At 43.9% G+C, this 21,320-nt stretch overlaps 3 protein-coding genes across 8 annotated transcripts in view; 2 read left to right on the forward strand and 1 right to left on the reverse strand.

Annotated features, from left to right (window-relative positions):
* The first annotated feature begins 200 nt into the window (after window positions 1–200).
* On the forward strand, window positions 201–5,800 carry NUDT2 (nudix hydrolase 2). Of its 5 annotated transcripts, none has more exons than XM_015653296.3 (3): window positions 201–219; window positions 1,366–1,523; window positions 4,832–5,800. In XM_015653296.3, exons 2-3 carry the CDS (start codon window positions 1,391–1,393, stop codon window positions 5,143–5,145), a joined length of 447 nt encoding a protein of 148 aa, XP_015508782.1. In that variant the 5' UTR covers window positions 201–219; window positions 1,366–1,390; the 3' UTR covers window positions 5,146–5,800. The 5 variants fall into 5 exon arrangements, with proteins under 5 accessions (XP_015508782.1, XP_015508780.1, XP_015508777.1 ...); XM_015653294.2 differs by lacking the exon at window positions 201–219 and adding an exon at window positions 238–298; XM_015653291.2 differs by lacking the exon at window positions 201–219 and adding an exon at window positions 305–622.
* Window positions 1,442–21,320, forward strand: part of LOC107216316 (myogenesis-regulating glycosidase-like) — a 31,808-nt gene continuing 11,929 nt past the window's right edge. Inside the window, exon 1 of the mRNA XM_015653284.2 lies at window positions 1,442–1,523. The gene's annotated coding sequence lies outside the window, so the exon portion shown is untranslated. The remainder of the gene's footprint in view (window positions 1,524–21,320) is intronic.
* LOC107216318 lies at window positions 6,868–20,747 on the reverse strand. 2 transcript variants are annotated; one of them, XM_015653290.3, is made up of 6 exons: window positions 20,372–20,747; window positions 12,732–13,196; window positions 10,058–10,198; window positions 9,598–9,663; window positions 8,937–9,027; window positions 6,868–8,568 (listed from the first exon to the last, which is right to left on the reverse strand). In XM_015653290.3, exons 1-6 carry the CDS (start codon window positions 20,424–20,426, stop codon window positions 8,361–8,363), a joined length of 1,026 nt encoding a protein of 341 aa, XP_015508776.1. In that variant the 5' UTR covers window positions 20,427–20,747; the 3' UTR covers window positions 6,868–8,360. The 2 variants fall into 2 exon arrangements, with proteins under 2 accessions (XP_015508776.1, XP_015508775.1); XM_015653289.3 differs by having other exon boundaries at window positions 12,732–13,199; window positions 20,372–20,745.

A 21,320-nucleotide genomic window follows, 5' to 3' on the forward strand; every position in this document is an offset into this window, starting at 1 on the left:
ACAGCCAGCCAATAGAGAGAGGGAAGAGGGGCGGGCCGGCACGTCCTGGAGGCGAGAGGCCAATCCGAGGTCTGCTCGGAGCGGGGGCGGGGCCTAAGGGGAGGCGGGGGGCGGGATCAGGGGAGCGTGGCTACCGCCAGCGGCTCTGCCGCTGCGGTTGGTTAAGGCCGACGTCAATCATGCATGTGTTCCCGCCCACTGCCGGACCCGGAAGCAGAGGTGAGGGCGGGGGTCCATGGCGGCCGCTGTGGGGGTGACACGTGTCCGCGTTCCCAGTGTCCCATCTCTGGGCACGGAGGTGACCCTTTGCGGGTAGAGAGGAGAGGGCAGGGCAGCGAGGCCGCCCTGGGCCGCATGGCGCCAGCGGAGGGGCCCTGCTGTGATTTGTCCTTGTCCTTCCCGGCGTGCACGGGAGGTGGTGCTGGTTCCCCGGCCTAGCCCCGGGGATGTGGGGGCCGGAGCGGGGGTGTTGTCCTTGCTCTGGCTGATCAGGAACTAATGGAAACGGTTCAAGTGGTTCACCGAAAGAGCTAAGCGTCGTCCAGAGGCGTGGTTGGTGGTGAAGGGTTCCGTGCTGTGGTGCTTGTGGAAAATACAGTGTTCTGTAAAGTTATTTGCTGAAGTATGCGTCTCTATCATAGTGTAAAGCTTTGCCCGGAGTTGGGAATCGGCCAGATTTGTGATATGAATTACTCATCTCCGTTGCTTGCTTTCTTCTCTATAGGACTACTCATGCTGTCTGCGTAGCTTATTGCTGACAATATTTGTCACTTCAGAGTTGTGTTCCTTATGGTTTACATCAAATCATTGCTTAATACACGTGCCAAGAAGCTTTTAGTTTTGTATTACAGTCTTATGTCTAGGTGAGACAGCAGAGAGCCTGTCCTATGTTGTTCATTTTCTTAGCTTTGCCCCTGATATCCTGAGGAGTCCAGTGTTCCAGGGAAACTGTCCAGAGCAATTATTTCTGTATGCCAGTTCTAGTAATGTTGAGGTATTACCTCTCTGCAGGGCCTTTGGAGTTTTGCAGTGGAAAAGTTTAAGTGTTAATCTGTGGCTTTCCTTTTGCTTTGTAATTTTTTTACCCTCCCCACAATATGGTTTGTAATCTATCAGCAGCAAAAAAATGACATGTAGGTAATTTTCCATTCTTGGTAACTTTTTTTTTTAAAACAAAAAAGCTTTTACCTAGGTTCCTGTTTCCCTGTTTTAAAAGGAAAGTTTTTTACAATTCAAAGGTAGCTAATAAGATACAATTTAATTATGTAGTAACTTCAAAGGGGTGGACAACTTTTTACTGTGCTGAGATATGTTTGCTGGCTAAATATAGCTGGTCTGAGCTCCGTTTTTTGTGCTGTTGCACAGGTCTTGGTGCAGTTGGCAGAGGGGAATGGCTGTGAGAGCTTGTGGCTTGATCATCTACAGGAGGCTGCAGCCAGCACCATCCTCTAAGGTCACTGACAGCATCGAGTACCTCCTGCTTCAGACATCCTATGGAACCCACCATTGGACCCCGCCCAAAGGTGATTTTTGTTCTGATAACACTCCTGGAGGTCATTGGTGTCAGGTTGCACAGTGGATTTTGGCTGAGGTCAGTTTAGAGGGGCAGTTACCACCTGAGATTAGCTAGTGGCTGTGCTGTTTGTCTGGTGGTGCTCCTGATGCAGCTAAGCGGGCGTTTTAAGGCTGAAATCCTCTGCAAATTGTGCTTGTACAAAGTATTGGGCATGAGTGATTTGGGTTGTGGCAGGGCTCCTCAGGTATCTGATGCTTCTGGGAAGATGTGCACACAGCTGAATTGAGGTAATGAGGGGATGTTCTACTTCCTTGCCTTGGGTCTGATTCTTTGCCAGGCACCAGTGTTTCCAATGCAGGATTATTTGAACCACGTGTGATCAGAGGGGTCACGGTTTGCAGGAAGGCAAACTGAAATCTGTAATAGTAGATTTTAGTACACCTTTCTTAGGAGATGCAGGAGATCAATGATCAATATCACTCAACTAATGCAGTAGAGATGGGAGGGACAGATAGGAGAATTAACCTTATCAGCCATTTTTGGTCTCAAAGTGAGGCCTCAGAGCAGAAGACAAGCCCTGTGTCCCAGGACAGAGCAGCATCTCCTCTGTAAAGGTACGTGGCAGAGCCAGTGTTTGGTAGTATATAGTCGCAGCCCTGGTAACAGGAAAAGTGCAGCACAGAAATACTTCAGGTCTTCTGTAGGTCTTCTTGCATGCTGTTTTTTACCACCTGAGACTTCTTCACTGTAGTTTTTACTTCTCATTTTGTAAAATGCTTTCAAAGCATGGTGCAGCAGTTTATAAACAAGAACTTGCAAATTGGGGGAAAAAGAATCTTTCAACAGTGTCAGCGAGGCTCTCCTTTTAAGGGAAAGAACAAAACTTTCCAAACCTCCCCCTTTGTCTACTCCACCAAGAGCCTAAGGGAGTTCAGTTTGCAGCCTAGTGGAAAGCTAAAAAACATCTGCTGGGACATGATTGATTGTTGTGAGAAGAAAACCTTGTGGAAAGGCTCCCTGGGAACACAGTAATTCTGGACAAGCAACTTAAATGACTTGTAGGCGTTTTGGTAAGGAGCTAGTTGTCTCATAAGCATACATCTCACACACCCAGAAGAGTGTAGGTTGGCAGGGACTCTTAAAGGCTGTCTGTTCCAAGCCCCCACCAGTGAGCAGGAATGTCCTCAACTAGAGCAGGTTGCTTAGAGTCTCAGCCAACCTGGATGTTTCCAGGGATGGGGCACCCACCACCTCCCTGGGAAACTTGTGCCAGTGTTTCACCACTTTTATATAAAATCAAGTCTTCCTTGTCTGTAGCATGAGTCTGCCCTCTCCTAGATGAAAACCAGGAGCCCTTCTGTCACTCCAGGCCCTTTTCAAGAGTGTGTCCCCAGTTTTCTTATAAACCACCACCCTTTAGGCACCAGAAGGGACTCAAGGTCTCTCCAGAGCCTTCTCCAGGCTGAACAACCCCAACTCTCTCATCCTGTCTCCAAAGCAGAGGTGCTGTGCTCCCTGGTCATATTCATGTCTTCCTCTGAACTCAATCTGACAGGTCAATGTCCTTCCCTTGCTGAGGACTCCAGAGAGGGATGCAGCATTGCTGATGAGAGTGCAGCAGAGTAGAGGGGGAGAATCAACTTCCTCAGCACACTACTTAAGATTTTAGAGATCAAAAGCCACAATCTGATGGTGGCCTATAATAGAAGCTTGGTATTGATTTGGGTGAATTTATAATATTTGTGATGGGAATGGTCTTCCAAGGTGGTCTTGAGATGTGCAGTTTGGTAATGTAACTTGTATGTGATGTTGACATAGATTCCATGGGGCAGGAGCCAGAAGAAGTAATTGTCTCTCAGAGCACACACAAAAGGCAGTTTACAGCTACAGCTGTACCTTGTTATTTTAAAAGTTCTCTAAGCAGCTGCAACTCTTATGGGATTAAACTGGACTTGCTTGGATCTCCTCACATGAACTTTATCAGCCTTATCTCTGTCCCTAGGACTGTGACTTTGCACTATCTGAGGCTGATGGGAAGGGAATGTAGGGTTCATTTTCCTTCTCAGTCTATTGGAACTGCACTAATGGAAACAGATGGGAGGATCTGAAAGCAGTGGGACGTGAGGTGCTGCCTGCAGTCATTTTTCTGCCCTGGAGTTAGACTGTACTGCACAAGCATTACAATTTACTGAGCTTAGACCTGAGGGTATCAACAGGTATCAACATCAGATGGTGTTTTTTGCACAGCTACTGTTTGAAAGAAAAGTGTATTTTATATTTGAGGTGATGTCATGTTTAAGTGGTGTTCACACTTTTGATACACAGGCAGGGAAGTGAGTGGGACCTGTTGCAAAAGCAAAACAAACTTCTCGCATATCCCCCACTGTGATACTAAGAGGGGTCTTTAGGTACCTGGGACCTGAGGAACGATTCATCTCTGTGATGAAATTATAGCTATTTGCAGCCATAGAAAATAGAGTGACACCAGGGACAAAATAGAGCATAAACTTTTTTTTTTTTCCTCCTAAAATGTCCCAGCTATGTTGCTTTTTTGAGGTATTGACTTCTTCTATTTATGTTCTGGTCCAGAGCTTTCATGAGAAAACCAAATCTGACATTTCTCAACAAAAGTACAAACGGCTGGGGATGTGTTATATTTATCCGTTGTTTGTAGTGGCACCTCTCGTTCTGAGCAATGTAAAATAAATTATATGTCCTAGGAGAGCTACCCAGCTGGTGAAAGGACTGGCTTTTAGACTTGTTGCTTGTTTCAGAGGGGAGCATGGAAGAGAAAAATTCCCTAGCTGCCTGAATGAAACCCAGCTTTTAAATGGTATGTGTCAGTGCCTGGTCCTGTTGTTTCTGGACTGTTGGCACAAGTAAGAGCTTTGCAGAATTGACTCTTAAGCTTATGTGAGAGGGCATGGTTGAGAGAGGATTAATACTCTTGCATTACCTGTCTCCACTCTAACTGGATAAAGGAAAAATGAGGGACTGAGTCCTCAGTGTAATCTAAGGTGGAACATCGTGGGTGTAGAGGACTCCAGAAGTGGAGGGGAGGAGTGGAAAGAAAAGATGTCTGGTGCTGAGAGGCCAGTGGAAGTTTCAGGAGGTGAGGGATAAGCAATGATCCTAAAAGCCACAAGACAAAAGTAAATCAAGACGCAAGACCTGGAAAAGCAACCTCTGTTCTCCAATTTCCATTTCATCCTGTGTCAGCTACCATGTACTCTCATCTCTGTCTCCCAGTGTTTCCCGATTAAAGCAAAATGTGAGTTTCCCTTCCAGAGATTTACTTTTTCACCCTTTTGGCAGGCCATGTGGACCCAGGGGAGGATGACCTGCAGACAGCCTTTCGGGAAACACAGGAGGAGGCTGGTCTGCAGGCCAGCCAGCTCACCCTCATCGAGGGCTACAAGAAAGAGCTGCACTACCCTGTCCACGGCAAGCCTAAGACTGTCGTGTACTGGCTGGCAGAAATGAAGGACTGCAACACAGAAATCAAGCTGTCAGAGGAGCACCAAGCTTTCCAGTGGCTGAAGCTGGAAGATGCCTGCAAATTTGCAGAATTTGAGGACATGCAAGCAACGCTGAAAGAAGTGCATCAGTTTCTCTGCTCCAGAGAATAAGTGTTTTTGTGAAGTGTAAGGGGATTTCTTGAGGAGACAGGTCTGCTTTTTATGTTTTTAACTGGAGGAAGCATTATATGGCTGCAGAAGTGTAGATTTTTTTTTTTTTTAATATCTGTAGAAATTCAGTGAGGAAATATGGAGCTTTTAAAGAGACTATGCTTTTGTCTCCCCTAGCTAGCACAAAAAAATAGTGTGATTGAACCATAAACTGGAGATGTCTGAATTGAAATCCAGAGCTAACAAAAGACTTCCTCTGTCTCTGTCTCCTTTTCTTTTTGTTTCCCCTTTCTTTGTCTTCCTTGAAGTGCTAAACAACCACAGGTCTTTTTGAAAAATCAAACACTTCATACATCTTGACTTGCTGATGTAAAGCTGGAGAGTTGAGAAAATGAGCATATGGGGATTTTTAATAACAAAACGTTTACTGCAGAAGTCATACCTTGAATTTCAAGTGAGGAAGCAGTAGTTCTATTCACAACTCTTCCCAGTGATATGCAGTGATAACTTGTCAGATCATTTCAGGTCGTCTTTGTATCATGAATTTATGTACATCCCTAATGTACTGTTGTGAGAACATTTTTCATCCAGAGAGTCTTAGTAAATTATTGAGGTATGGTATTTAAGTGGTAATTAAAGTTCTTTTGCCTCTTTCTTTTAGTTTTTTGATCTTTAACAGACACCTTAGCCATACATTTCCCAGGGGGTTGGGAAAGGGTACTTAATTCACTTTCTGCACCGGGTATCCAAACTTACATGAAATCTTGTGTCTGTTTCATATTATCAGTGCTTCTGTGGCTGTAGCCACTCATCTTCTGGGGCAGCAGATATTAATAATGTTGGTATCAGTGTGACAGGAGTCTCTTGCTTGTCACTCCATTATCTTCCAGTGGAGTGATTTAAGATTGCATATATTTGTATTTTCAAAAAAAGGGATGCACTACAAGGAGGCTTTTATATATAAATATGTATGTATGCACACACATAAAATACTTCACTGCTCCTCCACATTAGTCAGGCTTTATTTTGATTATGAACACTGCTCAGAAGTGTTTCATTCAGGTGGTGGCAGAGAGTGTAATAACCAGTGAAAATGCAAAAGAAGAGTTAAAAGCCTGTGCAGCCTCAGTCTTGGTTTTTCATTATAGTTTGAGCTACCATTTAATCAGTGCTCTGTAAACAATGGTATTGCTGCCTTCGTGTTTATGAGCAAGATTAGCATATTAAGCTGGAGTTAGAGAGTCATTAACAAGTCATCGGTTCTGCCCGTTCAGCAGTAACACTTAATGCTTTGAAAACAAAAGTTAGCTCAGCTCCAAGCCAGTATTTCCCTTTTAGTGGCACTGCTTACATGGTATTCTCAAAGCATGTCAAGGTTTTGGAGGGTCACGACAGTGCTGTGCACTCAAAGGTGATGTGCTCCTTGGACAAAATTCCAAGGGGTGTTAACTGTGAGAGTGGGTAAGGCACTGTGTGTGCATTTGAAGTGATTTATGTATAGAATGTATTGCCATAAATTTTGTGAGTAAAATGATTCATACACATTTTTTGATCCCAGAGTTCTTTGGTTTCATTTAAAGTAGAAATGTTGGAAAGTCAGAATTTAACTCTTATACTTGCTGCTCAGTGGTGAAGAAAGAGTTCTTCTGCCCATGTCTAATAGTAAAATATTTTCCCAAGGAGCATCTGGGAAACCCTCCAGTAAATAATTATGGAATAATCTGCCTGGAAAAGATATTTATTTTCAACCTCTATGATATTTATGCCCTAAACCAATAGGGCTTGTATTTTTTTTTTTTAAGATGACTTAAGTTTTTGTTTATTATAATATCTCATGACAGTAAACTTCTTACCATTTAACAAGAAAAAAAAAACAAACCAAAAAAGAAACACTCCAAACCAACCAACCAACCTAAACCACAAGCAAAACCCAGTGATGTTAAATTCCCTAGAGAGACCTTACTTCTCCTGTAAGTTAAATAAAACCAGACTCAAGAGAAGAGATTGGTTAAAACCCAAGCTACACTAAAATAGTAAAACAACTTAATTTAGGTCAAGTGGAAGGCTTTTCTCAAGTAAGAGATGTAAGGTTATGGTTTCCCTTGCTCTACTGAACAAATACACTGACACAGCTCATACTTGTAATTTCCTGGTGTTATTGTTTCTTTCTCCACATAATTCTTGATTTATAGCCATGATTAAAAAAATCTCAGAATCAGAGAGAAAGAAAGCATATGTTCATGAATATTAGGAAAGAGCTAAGTCATTGCAAATTTCACTGAGAAAAGATCAGGATTGAGTGTGACAGTCACAGGTAATTATGCTCAAACAAGAAGTGTAAAGGTTGAAAACAGTGTCTTACTCCTGTCTAAAGGAAAAAAACCCTGTATTACTGCTCTGGAGCAATATATCTATTTATTGACTATTCCATATGATTATAGGAAATCAGAGACTGAAGCTGATATAAAGTGGCTCTGTATGCAATATCCCCAACAAGCATGACCAACATTACTTGCCAGTCTATATAATAAAAGATGATGTGTGTTATAATAAGGTTTAAATATGGAAACGTTTTGAGGGACACATATTCTCTCAGCAGGGCTCTTGCAGGGATGCAGAGAGGACAGTGGAGTGCTACCTTTTAGTTAGTTAGAAGTTAGAAAAATGACTTGCTGTTACTTAATTGACAACTCAGTGGGGATGAATATTTTGGCAGATACCTGAAAGGGATTTTATAGAAGGCAGTGCTTATTAATTACATTCTCACACTGACAATGTAAGTGATGGCCTACTGTGTCTATTGGCAGCTAGTTTTATCTTAAAAAAAATTTGAAGATCATCAGAACTTCTGTTTTTTACCTTTTGCTTTGTCTTCAAAGATTCATTTTTCCATATGCTCGGTAACTCTAATTTTGATTCAGTGGGCAATTGCAGCTGGCAAAAGTCCCAGCTTCATCTACAGAAACCTGGGGTTTGTTATGAGTTAAAGCAGCTCTGGAATTGCTAAGCAGCCATTTGCCTATACAAAACAATCTACTCTGCTTGCTTCAACCTTGTGCTGTGCAAGGAGATTGTACTCAAGTGTTTAGGAAAAAAAAAACCCAAGCAGTGCTTCCCTTCAAAACAGCAAGGGTAGGGAGGAGATCAGCTGTGGTGGCACTCTTCCCGGTGGGAACAGTGACACAGGATGGAACAAAAGCGCTGTCATTTTGGAGCTAGTCCACTTGGTAATTGAAGTTATCAAAAAGAGGAGTGACAGTCCCATCTTTCCACTCGATGAGGATCTCTCCACGCCTCAGGGAAGGGGAGCGGGATGGTGGAAGGTACGGCTGGGGACCTCTTCTTGAGGGGGTTGGCTCCCGTAAATCAGCTCTGCTGCTGTTGGCTGGAGAGCTCTTCAGAGCAGAGAGGATTTTCTTTTTCCTGCGAGAAGAGAGAAGAGAGTTACTGCACCTCTCTGTCACTTGGTTGCTTCTCCACATCAGCAACTGTAATGCCACATCCTTCACTGGTGGCACAAGATGTGTAGGAGAGGAGGAGCCAAGACTAGTGGCTGCATTTAGGTAGGTCAGTGAGTGGGATGGATAAACTGGGTGGCAGAGAGGAGAAATCACCAAGGGTGACACATTGGTGACCTGACCCATCTGCTGAGAGCCAGCAACATCAGTGTGACATCTGTTGCTGTGTGGAATGGGGAAGGGTGCCAAGACCAAGACTTCTGTTTTGAGATGCTGGAGTTTTTCTTAAAAATGCTCTTCATGGCAAAGCCAGTGAACCTGACTCTCACTTACTTGTTGTAGTGAACGTTGAGTGTCAGTATTATTAATCCCAGTATGAATGCCAAGGGGCTGAGGACCAGCATAGCTGTCTTCCAGTTCGTGCCTGAAAGGATATCAGAGAAAGCATCATGTGTTTTCTGTACATATCCTATTCTTATGCAATAGCCACAATTAACACAAAAAAATCATCTGTAATGTCCCTGAAAAATGCCAGGTAACAGGAAAAGCCCTTTGTCTACAAGATCAACATCTTACAGCTGCTCTGAAACTGTACAGCAATCCTTCTCTTGAAAGTGCCCACAAAAGCTTTTCTTTCTTGCTACAAAGACAATGGTATCTCATGCTTCTCAATTCTGCATCTTTCTGATACAAAAGAAGGAGGACTGCAGGAAAGCTGTAATGCTAGCAGCTGTCTGATTCTCCTGGTGAGCTGGGACAAAGCATTTTCATGTTTTTACTAATTTTTTTTTTTGTTACAGACCTGTGAAGATTTGTTTAGTCTTTAAAATGAGTCTTTCTGGCTGGGAATTTTGTGCCCTTGTTCCCTACTGAGCATCCTCAGCAGTGGATGTACCCCAGTGAAAGTTATTTCTGTCACAAAGGGAAGGACAGGGGCACTGATGAACCTTCATCTACCTGGTCTCTTCCTTCTGTAGCCGATCCTTGGACCTACCTGCAAGCCTGGCCCCAGTGTTTTTCCCCCTATTTCCATGCTTCTTGGAGTGATTGTGGGATGGATCTAGTGGAAGAAGCAGAAATACTCCAATTAGCAGCTTCCAGTTAGATGAGGGGTCCAGATTCCTCATGAGGCTTCATTGTAACCACAAATCCCTTTTGTATGGGACCCAGAAAGGAAAAGGAAACTTCATTGTCACTTGGTGTCCCCCAGCCACACATAATTGTTGTTTCTAAAGCAGTTGGTGGCTATGCCTCCAGGTTAAGCCTGTATCACTGAGCTGCTTACCAAGGGAACCTCCTCAGCATGTTGGGTGAAAGCACTCAGTGCTACACATGGAAGTTCTTCAGAAATCCTCAGGTATTTTTCCACCTCTGAATATAGCTGAGTAACCTTAAAATGCTGCCCACACTTTCCTTTCTGCTGTTCTTACTTACGCATTCAGAAAAGTGCTCACCCTCGTTTGCCGGGAGCTGTGCCTGTTTGGTCTTTACCGGAGACACTGTGCTGTTGAATTTGTTAGCCAGAGGGGGGTCAGTCAAGCTCACAGAAGACTCTCTGTCCACAGCATCAGTCTTTGGTGAATCAATGGTTTTAGCTTGGAAGGAAATAAAGCAAAGGTCTGTGTGATTATAATTTACTTTTTGTACAGGAATCTGGATATTTGCATTTCCCATCAAGAAAAGGTAACCCAGCCCTGCTGGTTTGGTTCTCTGCTCTGCAGGGTGAGTAGGATGTGCTATAGGAGCAATCACGTCTTCCTGTGCATCAGGGGTTTTCAGCTGTCACAGATTTTAAAGATGAAATGAACCTCTCAAGATGGAATCAAAAACCAAAGTATAGCTTGTTTTCTGGTGGTAGATATGGTCGCTGGTTTTAAAAGTGTGAGTGCAACACCAGCTGTTAAAGGATGATGTGTGAGAAAGAGGCAGGTGGAAGAATCACAGCTATTAACAACACTGCAGATATAAAAATGGGATCCAAAGGGTGATAAGTAGTCCATACCTCTTTCAAGGCTCAATATCTTCGTTTTCCTTTCAGTTCTACCACAGAGTACGGTGTGTGCAGAAGCAACTGCTACTAGAGGGAAGGTTGTGGGAAGTTTGGTGTCAGCTATTCATCCCTCCTCTGCAATAATGCACATGCCAAGACCAAGAAAACCATGACTTCCAGGCTCCCTGCTACCTATCCAAGCCCCATCCCATCCTGTGGCATGAGCACCCATACCACAGCTACACAGGTGTAATTTATTGAGCAGATAACCCTCTGAAGTAGAAGTCATCTGTTGTCAGCTGGAAGTTAGATAAGAAATGACTAAACAAATACATAGGACTTTGATGTTGTTATTGAGTAATCAGAGATTCCCTCCAGTAAACTCAACCATGGAATTGATAGGAAAATTATGAATTTGTATGAGACACACTGAGTGTCACAGCCTGTTTCAAAGGCTGCTCTATGTTTACCCTCACAGCCTTATTTGGGGATCCTGGCTTCAAGGCAGTTCTGGGCTGCCAGAAACACTGCCTTGGGGAATGAAAATGCTCTTTTCACATGCCTTTTTCCCATACCTTAAATGTTCCACGAATTTCTTAGCCTGTATTTAACTGGCCTATTACGGTATCTAATTTCTATGGTCCATATTTAACTTAATGTTAATCAAACACTAACACTTGTAACAATTGTGATAATGTTGACCCTCTAGTTGGTTAATTAAAAAGCTTGAGGGAAAAAAGGCCACCTTCTCTGCACATGACAACAAAAGCAGCTGATGTATTTCTTTTTACTCCAAATTAGATACAGCCTCTCTGTGTCAAGAGGTTATACTTATAATCCATCTGCTTATGCCAACCAGATTCAACATTTTTCTTTACTCATTTTTGCAGAGATCAAAATCTCATTGAGTCCATCAACCTTAAGGTAAGGAATAGTCTCCTGTCAGGGAAATAATTTTCCCTGAGGAATGTTAGAAACTTCATGACCTACAGAGTAGACAGACACATAAAAACCATTATAAACACCAGCTCTTTTTGGGTCTCCTGAGTGGAAGAAAGGAGAGGAGGGGAGGAAGAGAGGAGGAATTGAATATGATTTTCAGGTCTCAGTTCTGCACACAACTTTACAAGAAAAGTAGCAAAAATCACCTTTATTTGCAGAAAGGACTTAAATGAAAGCAGGAGACAGACTGGACCATGAAGTATCAGTGAGCTTCACTGGGCATGTGAAAAATTATTGCAGTCATATCTTGGTAAAATGACCATGCCTGGTGTCAAACTCCTAAAATTGTGACAAGACCAGGGGTTTTGACCTTTCTGTGTCCAGTCTAGACAAGGGCCAGTGAACATTCATGAAAACAGAGTTTGGATTCTCTTTAGCAAAGGCCAAGGCTATAAATGGTTAATATAAACCAAATTTTTAATAATTTTTGATGTCATGATCTGGAATTTCTTAATGTGAAGGGAGGGCAACACTTAAGCTGCCTCCCACTTCTTGCTGTGTTCACGGGTCTCTTTATGGCTACATTGGGCACCAGGAGCAAGGTTCACTTCTGAGAATAATGAGAACATGGAATGAAGGTTAGAACTAGGTTTCATTAGTGAAAGGTTCACTGTTGGGTTCTCACAGAAGAGAATGTTTATTTCAGAAAAGGAAGCAAAAATTTCTGGTACAGCTGCTTCTCAATAATTCATGTAAGTTGAAAAGAGATTTTCAGCTGCCTCCAGTTGTCTTACCAAAAAAGACATCCCAAAGTACCAAAAACTCTTTCAAAGTATAAAGTGTCTGACTTTGTGAGTCTTCCTTGGGTGTTTTGTGCTTGGGTGGCTCAAGCAATTTCCACTGTTCTTAGCTGTGGGCAGGAATTCAGAAATATTTCACAAAATATTTGCCTGTCCTCAGAAATGCAGCTATGTTTTGGAGACCTGATCATGTAAGGTTTTGCACGCTTCTGGAAAACACTGAACAGCTGGAAACCAGTGGTACCAGGTAGGGGGGATTAGCTGGAGCCATTTGGTGTTTCTCCAGGTGAGACCAAAGTGAACATGAGTTAAAATAATGGGTGCAAGCCTGGTGTTAGGTGGCTTGAATGACATGAAAGTTAGATGTTATCCAACGTTAAATCTACCTCATCTTACTTTCATAGATCCAAACACGTGTTTTTAGAGCTGCTTGTGTTGGTTTGCTGGGCCTCTGAGCTGCTGTCCGGGCAGCAGCACAGATGGTTTCATCTGCCAGTGTCTTCCACCTGCTGAACTTGTCCTTCTCCTTTGAGACAAAGACCTTGTGGCCTCCTTCCTTGGTGCTGAGGTGGAAGCCCAAGCTCTGCAGGGCCAAGTGTCCCTTCTTGCTGCAGGACCATGCCTGGCGTTCCCAGTCTCCACAGGGCTCCAGCTTGACCAGAGCGTTCTCGCGCATCCTGTGGGCCGCCAGGCACCGCTTCGTGTGCAGGCTGACGACGGTGCCCGTGTTGGGGTCCCAGCCCCACCGCTGCTGCTGGGAGTGCTCCTTGCAGCTGGCCAGGCTGAGGCTGTTGGTCTCGTGGGAGGCACGGAGGCACTTTTCCAGACGGGTGTTCCTTATGAGGAAGCCTTGTGCCTCTGCTACTGCAGTACAATCAGAGCACGGTTTAGTACTGTGCATGTCTGAGCAAACACATCTCTTTGTAAATACCCTGGGGGAAGTAAGTTGTAACCCACTAGTCCTTTCCTGGATGGGCATGCCTGGATAAACAGTTCCCACAGCTTCCTAATTTCCTGGAATGACATTTCTTTGAAAAAAAAGGAGCATGCAAATAGCTGTGAGCAATGCTAGAGGAAAATAGCAGTTATGGAACTAATGAGGAAAAACATTCTTCCAACATGATTATATCAAATATCTGCCTATATATATATATGTATGTATGTATGTATGTGTGTATATTTGTATTTATATTTATATTTAATTCAGTACTTCAGCTATTTTAACTAGGTAGCCATCCCACTTCAACAGCCTCCCTCCAAAACAATTGGATGGATTGAGGGATATTTTGCCCCTATCCAGGTCAAATCTTTCTTATAAAGGAGCTGTTGAAATTCCCCTCGTGCTACTCATCTAGGGCCAAGTAGGCCACCTTGGGCTACACTTTCTATTAAGTGGCTTCTGGAGGTATTAAAGCAGTGCAGGGATAAAATCATATCCCACCAAAAGTGTGTAAGTACTTAGCTGAGGCAGCTCATGTAAGTATTGAAATTATATTGGATTTAGCCCAACTGTCACTGGTCTGTGCACCCTGGGAACAAAGGTACCACTTTTAAAAAGAGGAAAATGTTGCAGCTGTCCCACAACACACAACACGCCATTTGAAGCAATTTTTGTAATTGCTTGTTGCTTTTAAGAGCAACAGGTCCCAACATCACAGATGATTTAGTATGGATATCATCACATTAGCTGAAGGGTTGCTGCTGTTTTCAGTATAACTTCATCAGGTGTGGCCTGTGAATATCCTGAGCAAAATGTTAAGTGCTAAACCATCCATCCTTGTTGTGGGTGTACTTTCTGCTGTGTATTTTGTGCCTAAGATAGATAGATAGGAGTTTCAAATATCTGAACATTCTGAGAAATCTTTTAATAACAGCACATGGCACCTCCCAGGTTTTGCAGTTATGTTTTTCCTCTGTTTCCCTCAGGAGACAGAGTTATAAAAGCCCCATCAGTATATAGGACTGAGCACAGAGTAAGAAGACACTGAAAAGTGATGTTAGGCAAGAACACTGATTTTTATCTAAACTATTTCTGCAGTTTCCCCTCCCACATTAAAAAAAAAATAACAAAAACACCAAAAACCACCAAAACAATACTGAGCCAATACAAGTATTTGGCTCAGTACCTGAAAAGATTAGTGACAGTATAAACAGAAGCTGGTACACAATAATATAATGATATAAACAATAGCTTAGAGGATGTTTTTCTCTCAGGAAATTCTAGGGCTCTGCTAGATTAATAATGCCTTGGGGCTGTAAAATCAGAAACAGCTCAGGGCTTTCTGCTCAGCCTGAATGTCTGAGGAGAGGAGACAGAAACCACAGTCCTTCTGCACGAGCTCTGAGATTGTCTGATCAATGTGTCTGCACCAGGATATTGACTAACTTGGACCTGTGAAAGCCACCAATCCAGACAATTCCTGCTGAGCCAATGTGCCTAAATGGAAATTAAATCTCTGGACTATCTGTGGGCATCTTGTGAGTCCTGTTCTCTTTAACCCTTACTGAGGGCTGGGTGTTGGTAAGATATTTAATGCACTTTGGACTTGAGTTTTTGCCAGCCTCTAAAGGCAGGAGAAATGTCTCATATGTAATTTCCCACAAACTTTAGAAAATTGAAATGGATTAATACAATCCCCCCAGCCCCACCCCACCCTTGCCATTTTTCCCTAGGATGTGGAATTCAGGATTCTCATCTCTTTGCTTCAGCTTAACTGTGAGAAACCCATTTCCAGAGAAATAATTTGAGACATGCATTACAATGTAACAGGAATATGACAACTGTGTTTCATCAGATAAAACATTTGCTGAGCTCAGGATCCTGTCTGCAGCACTGGGACATTAACATATGTTAATAGAGGAAGAGGGTAGGAATCAGACAACTAAAGAGCTCACTCAAGACAACAGTGTGCCAGTGCCTCCTTCAAAAAATCACAGAATCATGGATTTGTTGGGGTTGGAAGCAGCCACTGGAGATCATACAGTCCAATCACTCAGCCAGCACAGGGTCACCTGGAGCAGGTGACACAGGAACACACCCATGTGGGGTTTGAATGTCTCCAGAGAGGGAGATTCCACAACCTCTCTGGGAAGCTATTCCAGAGCTCTGCATGAGATAACTCAGAGAGTATTGCTTACTACCAGATTACCATTTATAGGTAAAAGGGTTTTGCTCAATAGTTATATTTTTCAACTCTGAAGTTCAAAGAAAAGTATGATTTTGTAATTCCATCAGTATCAGGAGCTCCTTCTGCAGCTTCACACAGTCAAGTTTAGTTTTGATTATTCTTAATTACTTTGTGGCATCAGCAAGTTAAATTACTTCATTATTCATCCCTTCTGATTTTTCTGAGCACCTTCAGATACTATCACTGCTGCGATCACTGTCAGCTTTTTCCACCTCTTTGTTCCAGCCTGTGGGCTAGGTCTCTCTCCTACTCCATGAGAACAGAGTTTCTTAAGGGACTTGGTGGAAGATTCGTATCAAAAGCCTTTTGCAAGCACTGGCACAAGACTCTCATCAGCTCAGCACATTTATGTTCTTACTGATACCATCATGGATGTCAGACATTCCCATTACAAAAGCTGCATTGACTTTTCTCATGTTTATCTGTCTGTAAATACTGTTCTTTGCTTCCACTGACTTGTCTGATGCTGAAATGGAGCTTAGGGACCTGTTTCCCTAGGCTGTGCAAGAATCTCTCTTAAGAGGGGCATTACTACTGTAATGCAGCCCTTTGGCATTGAGATTGCTTTAAATAAGAATTTAATACACTCCTTATAAATTTTTAAAATGTCATCTTTAGTTTCCTGTAACTCAAAAGACATTTGGGCTGGTCCTTTGCCATAGATTATTTTTTTTTTTCCTCCTAAAAGTTCCTCTGTTGCCAATTCTGTTTGATAACACTCTTCAAACTGCAAAGAATGATTGCCACAACCTCCCTGACCGTGTCTGAAATGAGCACTAGAGCCAGTATTCCATTTAGCCCATCTACACTGCCCTACTTTTGGTTGCCCTTCTTGCATTTATGCCAGTTATTTATTGACCTCCTGACTCCCACCAAGGTCCTGCTTCAAATAATGTTTGAAAATTTCTGCTGGCAGTTTTTGTATTGTCTCTCTAGGCTGCTCATCCACGTCTTTTTCTCGTATTTTTTTACAGGTTTTATTATTGAGCATGCCACAAGCTTTGCTGGTTTGTTTTTTTTTGTTGTTTTTTTTTTCCTTTGTTGGCAATGGTTCTCCATTTGAAAGTTTTGGGTATTTTCATTACACTTTGAAGAGTGCTGCTGTTTGACCCAGCAGGAGATATGTGTTTTGCTCTCTGTAGAGTCCCTGATGTTTTATGTTCCCCTCTAAACAATCACTCTGTTTGTTACCTGCACAGTAGCAGCAAATATTGCAGTTACAGGTGACTGCCAGCAGCCATTGCATGTGCCCCACACAGTCACAGAGGGTAGACCTAAACTCAGCTAGAAGGATTAGAACTAAACCTGGAAGATGTTTACTTTGAGAAACACATCAGGCACCAAAAATCTTTACTCAGGAGACAAAATGACATCACAAGTCCCACTGCCCAGTGGTCCGACAAGTAAGGCCATAACTTGAACATTTTAAGAATGTTAACCTTGAGCAACCAGAGCATCCAGTGTACTCCCTGAGGATGGGACTCAGCATCTCTGGAAAATGCCAGCCTTACCCACATAGCCCAAGTAGATGCCTGCTTTGGGCTTTTCATACTTGAACACTTTGGCCTCTTCGTATTTTTAGGAACAAAATAAACAATTTCTAGCAAGGCTTTTGATGCCAGCTCATTTGTCCTGTGGTACTGACACTCTGTCTGGTTGCAAGATAGAAAAGGAAGCAAATACAGGCCCCTGCTTCTCTGCAGCATGGCCACCCTTGGGACATGCTGTTCCATGTAGGATTAGGGGCAAAATCCATGCAACATTCCTAATTAAGGTAATGCCACTAAGGAAGCCTTGGTTACCAGTAATCCCAGTGTTACTGGGAAAGTTTCTGCTGTTTCTAAGCATTGTCTCACTCAAAGATATTTGCAAATTGTTTGGGGTGGCTTGGCCTGTATTTTTTTCCAACCACTGCTGCTTTCTTAAGCAAGTCTTGCTTTTGGTTGACCTGCAGGGCTTCATATATTTCCACATAACTGCAAGGTCCACTTTTGACCAGGTAGCTCAGGGAAGACCTCCAAGGGAGCAGAGCAGCCATAAGAAAAGAAGGAAGGTTTTGACATGGAAAAACAATCTATAAATTATGGGAAGTGGGGAGGTTGGTGAAGTCACCACAAAACTGATGCAAATGGAGAAAATCAGTCCCTAGGGTGGGGATATGATGCGTGTCTACAAAATCCAGAGGGGTCTGAAGAGGAAGGAGGGGGGGCTGGCTGGTCAAGGACTGATCCTGGATGGGACAAGGAGTGCAAGGGAAGGGTCACAGCATGCAGGAAGTGGTTCTGCACCTAGGCACTGTGTGTTACTGCTGGAGAGAATCTGCACAAGCCAAGGGAGAAGGTCTAGTAGCTACTGAAGAGTTAAATGCATCATAGCCAGGAAATCCCCCAAGTGAAAAATAGTTGGAGGCTGGAAAAGTAAATGGGGGAGTAGAAGCTTCATACAAGCTTGGCCTTTCTGCCTCTTCAGTGCAAAATGTTTAGGGCTGCCTTTTGAGGTCAGGGTGTCAGGCATCAGGGAGTAGCCAGCACTACCATGGGCTTGCAGGGGAGAAGGCTCCCAAAATATGGGATCAGGCCAAGATGCTAAGCACAGCCACCACAGCCTCACACCCAGTGCATGGGGGTCCAGAGTCATTGTTAAATGCAGTTTTATTTCAGCAGTTTTCCTTCTGTGTGTGTAGGCACAGATGCAGCTGGTACCTGACTTCCCCTTGCCCATTGCTCCACACAGGGTCATTATTAGGTTTGGCTTTTTAAGAAAACTTTTCACAGAATCACAGAATGAACTAGGTTGGAAAAGACCTTTGAGATCATCAAGTCCAACCTATGACCTAACATCTCCACATCAACTAAACCATGGCATTGAGTGCTACATCCAGTCTTTTTTTATGCACGTCCAAGGATGGTGACTCTATCACCTTCCTGGGCAGCCCATTCCATTTCCCAATCACCTTTCTGTGAAGGATTTTTTTCTGACATCTAACTAATTTTTGCCTCCTCTCTGCTTTCCAAAGAAACAGCTGTCAGAACTTAGGAAATTCCATGATTTCCAGTTTTCAGCAGGAAACCAATCCCTTAGAGGTCTGTGGAGAGCAAGCATCTCTGTCCTGCCAGCAGCCTTAAAACTCAGCAGCCCCAGGCAGGAGGGGATGGGGAAAAGCTGCGGCAGGGGGAGATCAGCCCCAAGCATGAACATGTTTATGCTCTGTTATTTGAGCTTCTTTGGACATTCCTAGTCATTGGGAAGATGAATTCCTTTCTGTGAAACAGTGGTGGTTTTATTGTTTTATTACTAGTCTGGCTGAAATGCAGTGGCTGATCATGTTTGCACCAAAAGCATTACACTAGAAAGGAAGAGAAATGCCCTGTGATCCTCCATACTTCACTAATAAAACACAACCATGAGGATTCCTTTGTATGGCAGCAGTAAAAAATCTCTTTATTCTAACACCAGACAAGATGCTACCTTAGAGGCAGAGGACGAGCAACAGCCTGAAGGCTGTTCTGCTCTCTTTGCTTGCCATCATGGTGTCCTCTCCAGGTCCTAACCAAATCTCCTCTAACTTTTAAAAGATGCACATGCATTATCACCCCTTACCATTACAGGGACATACCCTCAGCCTAGGGCTTTACAAAGTGAGAGATTCAGTTCACTTTAATTGACAACTTTTGATGTGCAGAAATCAGCAGCAGATGGAGCAGAAGTCAAACCCATAGGAGCACAAACCTCCCCTGTTATCCAGCTGCAGAACAAATTGAGGGGTAACTTCTCAAAGCATCCTGGGGAATACTCACTTGTACAGCAAGGAACGGAAAGTAGCTGGTCAGAGGTATGAGGTTTGTCTTTAAGGAATAAACATCCCAGCTGGGCAGCCCAAATAGTTGTAGTCCTCTGGTCAAGGGATTTTGAACAGCTCTGAGCATGTTGCCTGTAAAACTGCAGGGCTGTTCTCCTTGTAGCTTCAAGGACTGAATGAGCCTTGAAGAACTTCAGGGATTTATTTCAATGAATAGCTTTCCACCTGATATCTTAGTCATAGCAGCAAAATAAAAGGCTTATTAGCTCAGGGACTTTTCCCTTTTTTAAAGAAAATAAGTTATTCCTGATGCCCACAATGGGATTGGTGAGACTGTGGGTAGCACTACTCCTGGGAAACTGTTCTTGGATAGCACTGCTCTGGATCTCTGGGATCATGCTCAGCAGGGATTTCTGCTCTTTGCATCTATCCATGCATGTCAAAACCAGGGCTGCTTGGATTCAAAATACCACTGTGCATGGGCAGGATATAGGATTGGAGCAAGCTCAGAAAGCAGCTAAATGTCAGTGTGAGCTGCTACCAAATTTCCTCCATGGAGGTGAGCAGTGCAGAGTCTGCAGCTTCCCAGCACCTCCCGCTCCCAGCCGATCACCACAGGAGCAGGACTAATACTTCTGCACTTCCCTCTCCCATGCTGCTACCATGCTCTGAGCTCACTCACTTCTGGGTAAGAGCAGCTGGAACCGGGAGGAACATTAGTGCTTAGGAGGTCACTTAGTGCCTGCCTCCCTCCCTGGGCACTTTATTCATCCAGTACTCTTAGCAGCTTAAAAGCACTTTATAAAAGCTTCCGGCATGATGCCACGGTGTCCCTGGCCCAACCATCCTAGCAGCCTGTCCCTCACTCTTCTGTACCCCTGTGTTTAATCCAATTTTAAATGCTGCACTGAAGTGTGCCTGTTGGCACTTGTTTTACAGCTGGTGGTTTCTTGAGCAGCCCAAGCAGCACTTCAGCAGGAAAGCAGGTTAAAACCCGGGAGACAGTTCTCTTCCCACTTTACAGCTACCCCAAAGGAGGAGAAACTTACCCTCAAGCCAAGGAAGGAGGCAAATGCAGCCCAGGCTCAGCCTGAAAAGCTCCATGATCTGCCAGCACAGCGGGGGAGAAGGAGCCCCCAAAGCCTCTCGCCCACGAGGAGTGCCAGGCAGCTCACTTTTACCTCTTTCTCTGTCATCCACAGCAGAAAAACCCTGCTGGGAAGAGAAAAACTCTTTTGTCTCAGCAGTGGAGGCTTGGCAGCTGGCTTATCAGCAAAGGATCAGCTTGGAGACACAGTCCCTCTCAGCAGCTGTCCCTTAGGAGAAATCATATGACGAGCCAGGATGGGGGGGACGCTGGACCGAGATGCTCGCGGCCGCCGGGCTCGGCTCCTTAGCAGCAGTGATTGCTCCCAGCAATGACAGATGCATGCTAAGCAGGCTGGTCTGCTGCCTTCGCCAGGGCTGGGAGCGGAGGGGGATGAAGGGCTGGCCTGGCAAGAAAATCCAAAGTTCAGCAGGAGTGCTCGGAGGGGCGTGGGATGTGTCTGCTGAAACCCTGCACTTGGCTGTGCTGCCACAGGGTCGTTTTCTCTTTAGAGAGAATTATTTCCACCAAGAGGATTTTAGGCAGTGTTATAGCTCGTGGCAGAGATAAATCCTCACAAACCAGCTGTGGTTGTCCTAGAGCCAGAGAGTGATGGAAGGGGGAGTTGAACTCCTGGATGGGGGAGTAAGCTCCTGCTGTGAGTTTACCCTGATCGTCATCCTGAGGGTTGCTTGGGTTGGATTTGTCTTTTCATGCATCACTTTGGGCTCTGCATGGGGAGGAAACCTCACATCCTTCCCAAAGGGAAAGCAGCAAAGACCAACAGGTAAACAGTGGCAGAGCAAGCAAGAATTACAATTTTGCTAGCAATATGTTCCCATTCATCCGCTTCCTCTCCCTTGTCCATCTCCTCTGGTTGCTGAGGTCATTCTCACTTTAATAAAATATTA

The sequence above is a fragment of the Parus major genome, chromosome Z (genome assembly GCF_001522545.3).
Source record: "Parus major isolate Abel chromosome Z, Parus_major1.1, whole genome shotgun sequence".
Lineage (NCBI taxonomy): Eukaryota > Metazoa > Chordata > Aves > Passeriformes > Paridae > Parus > Parus major.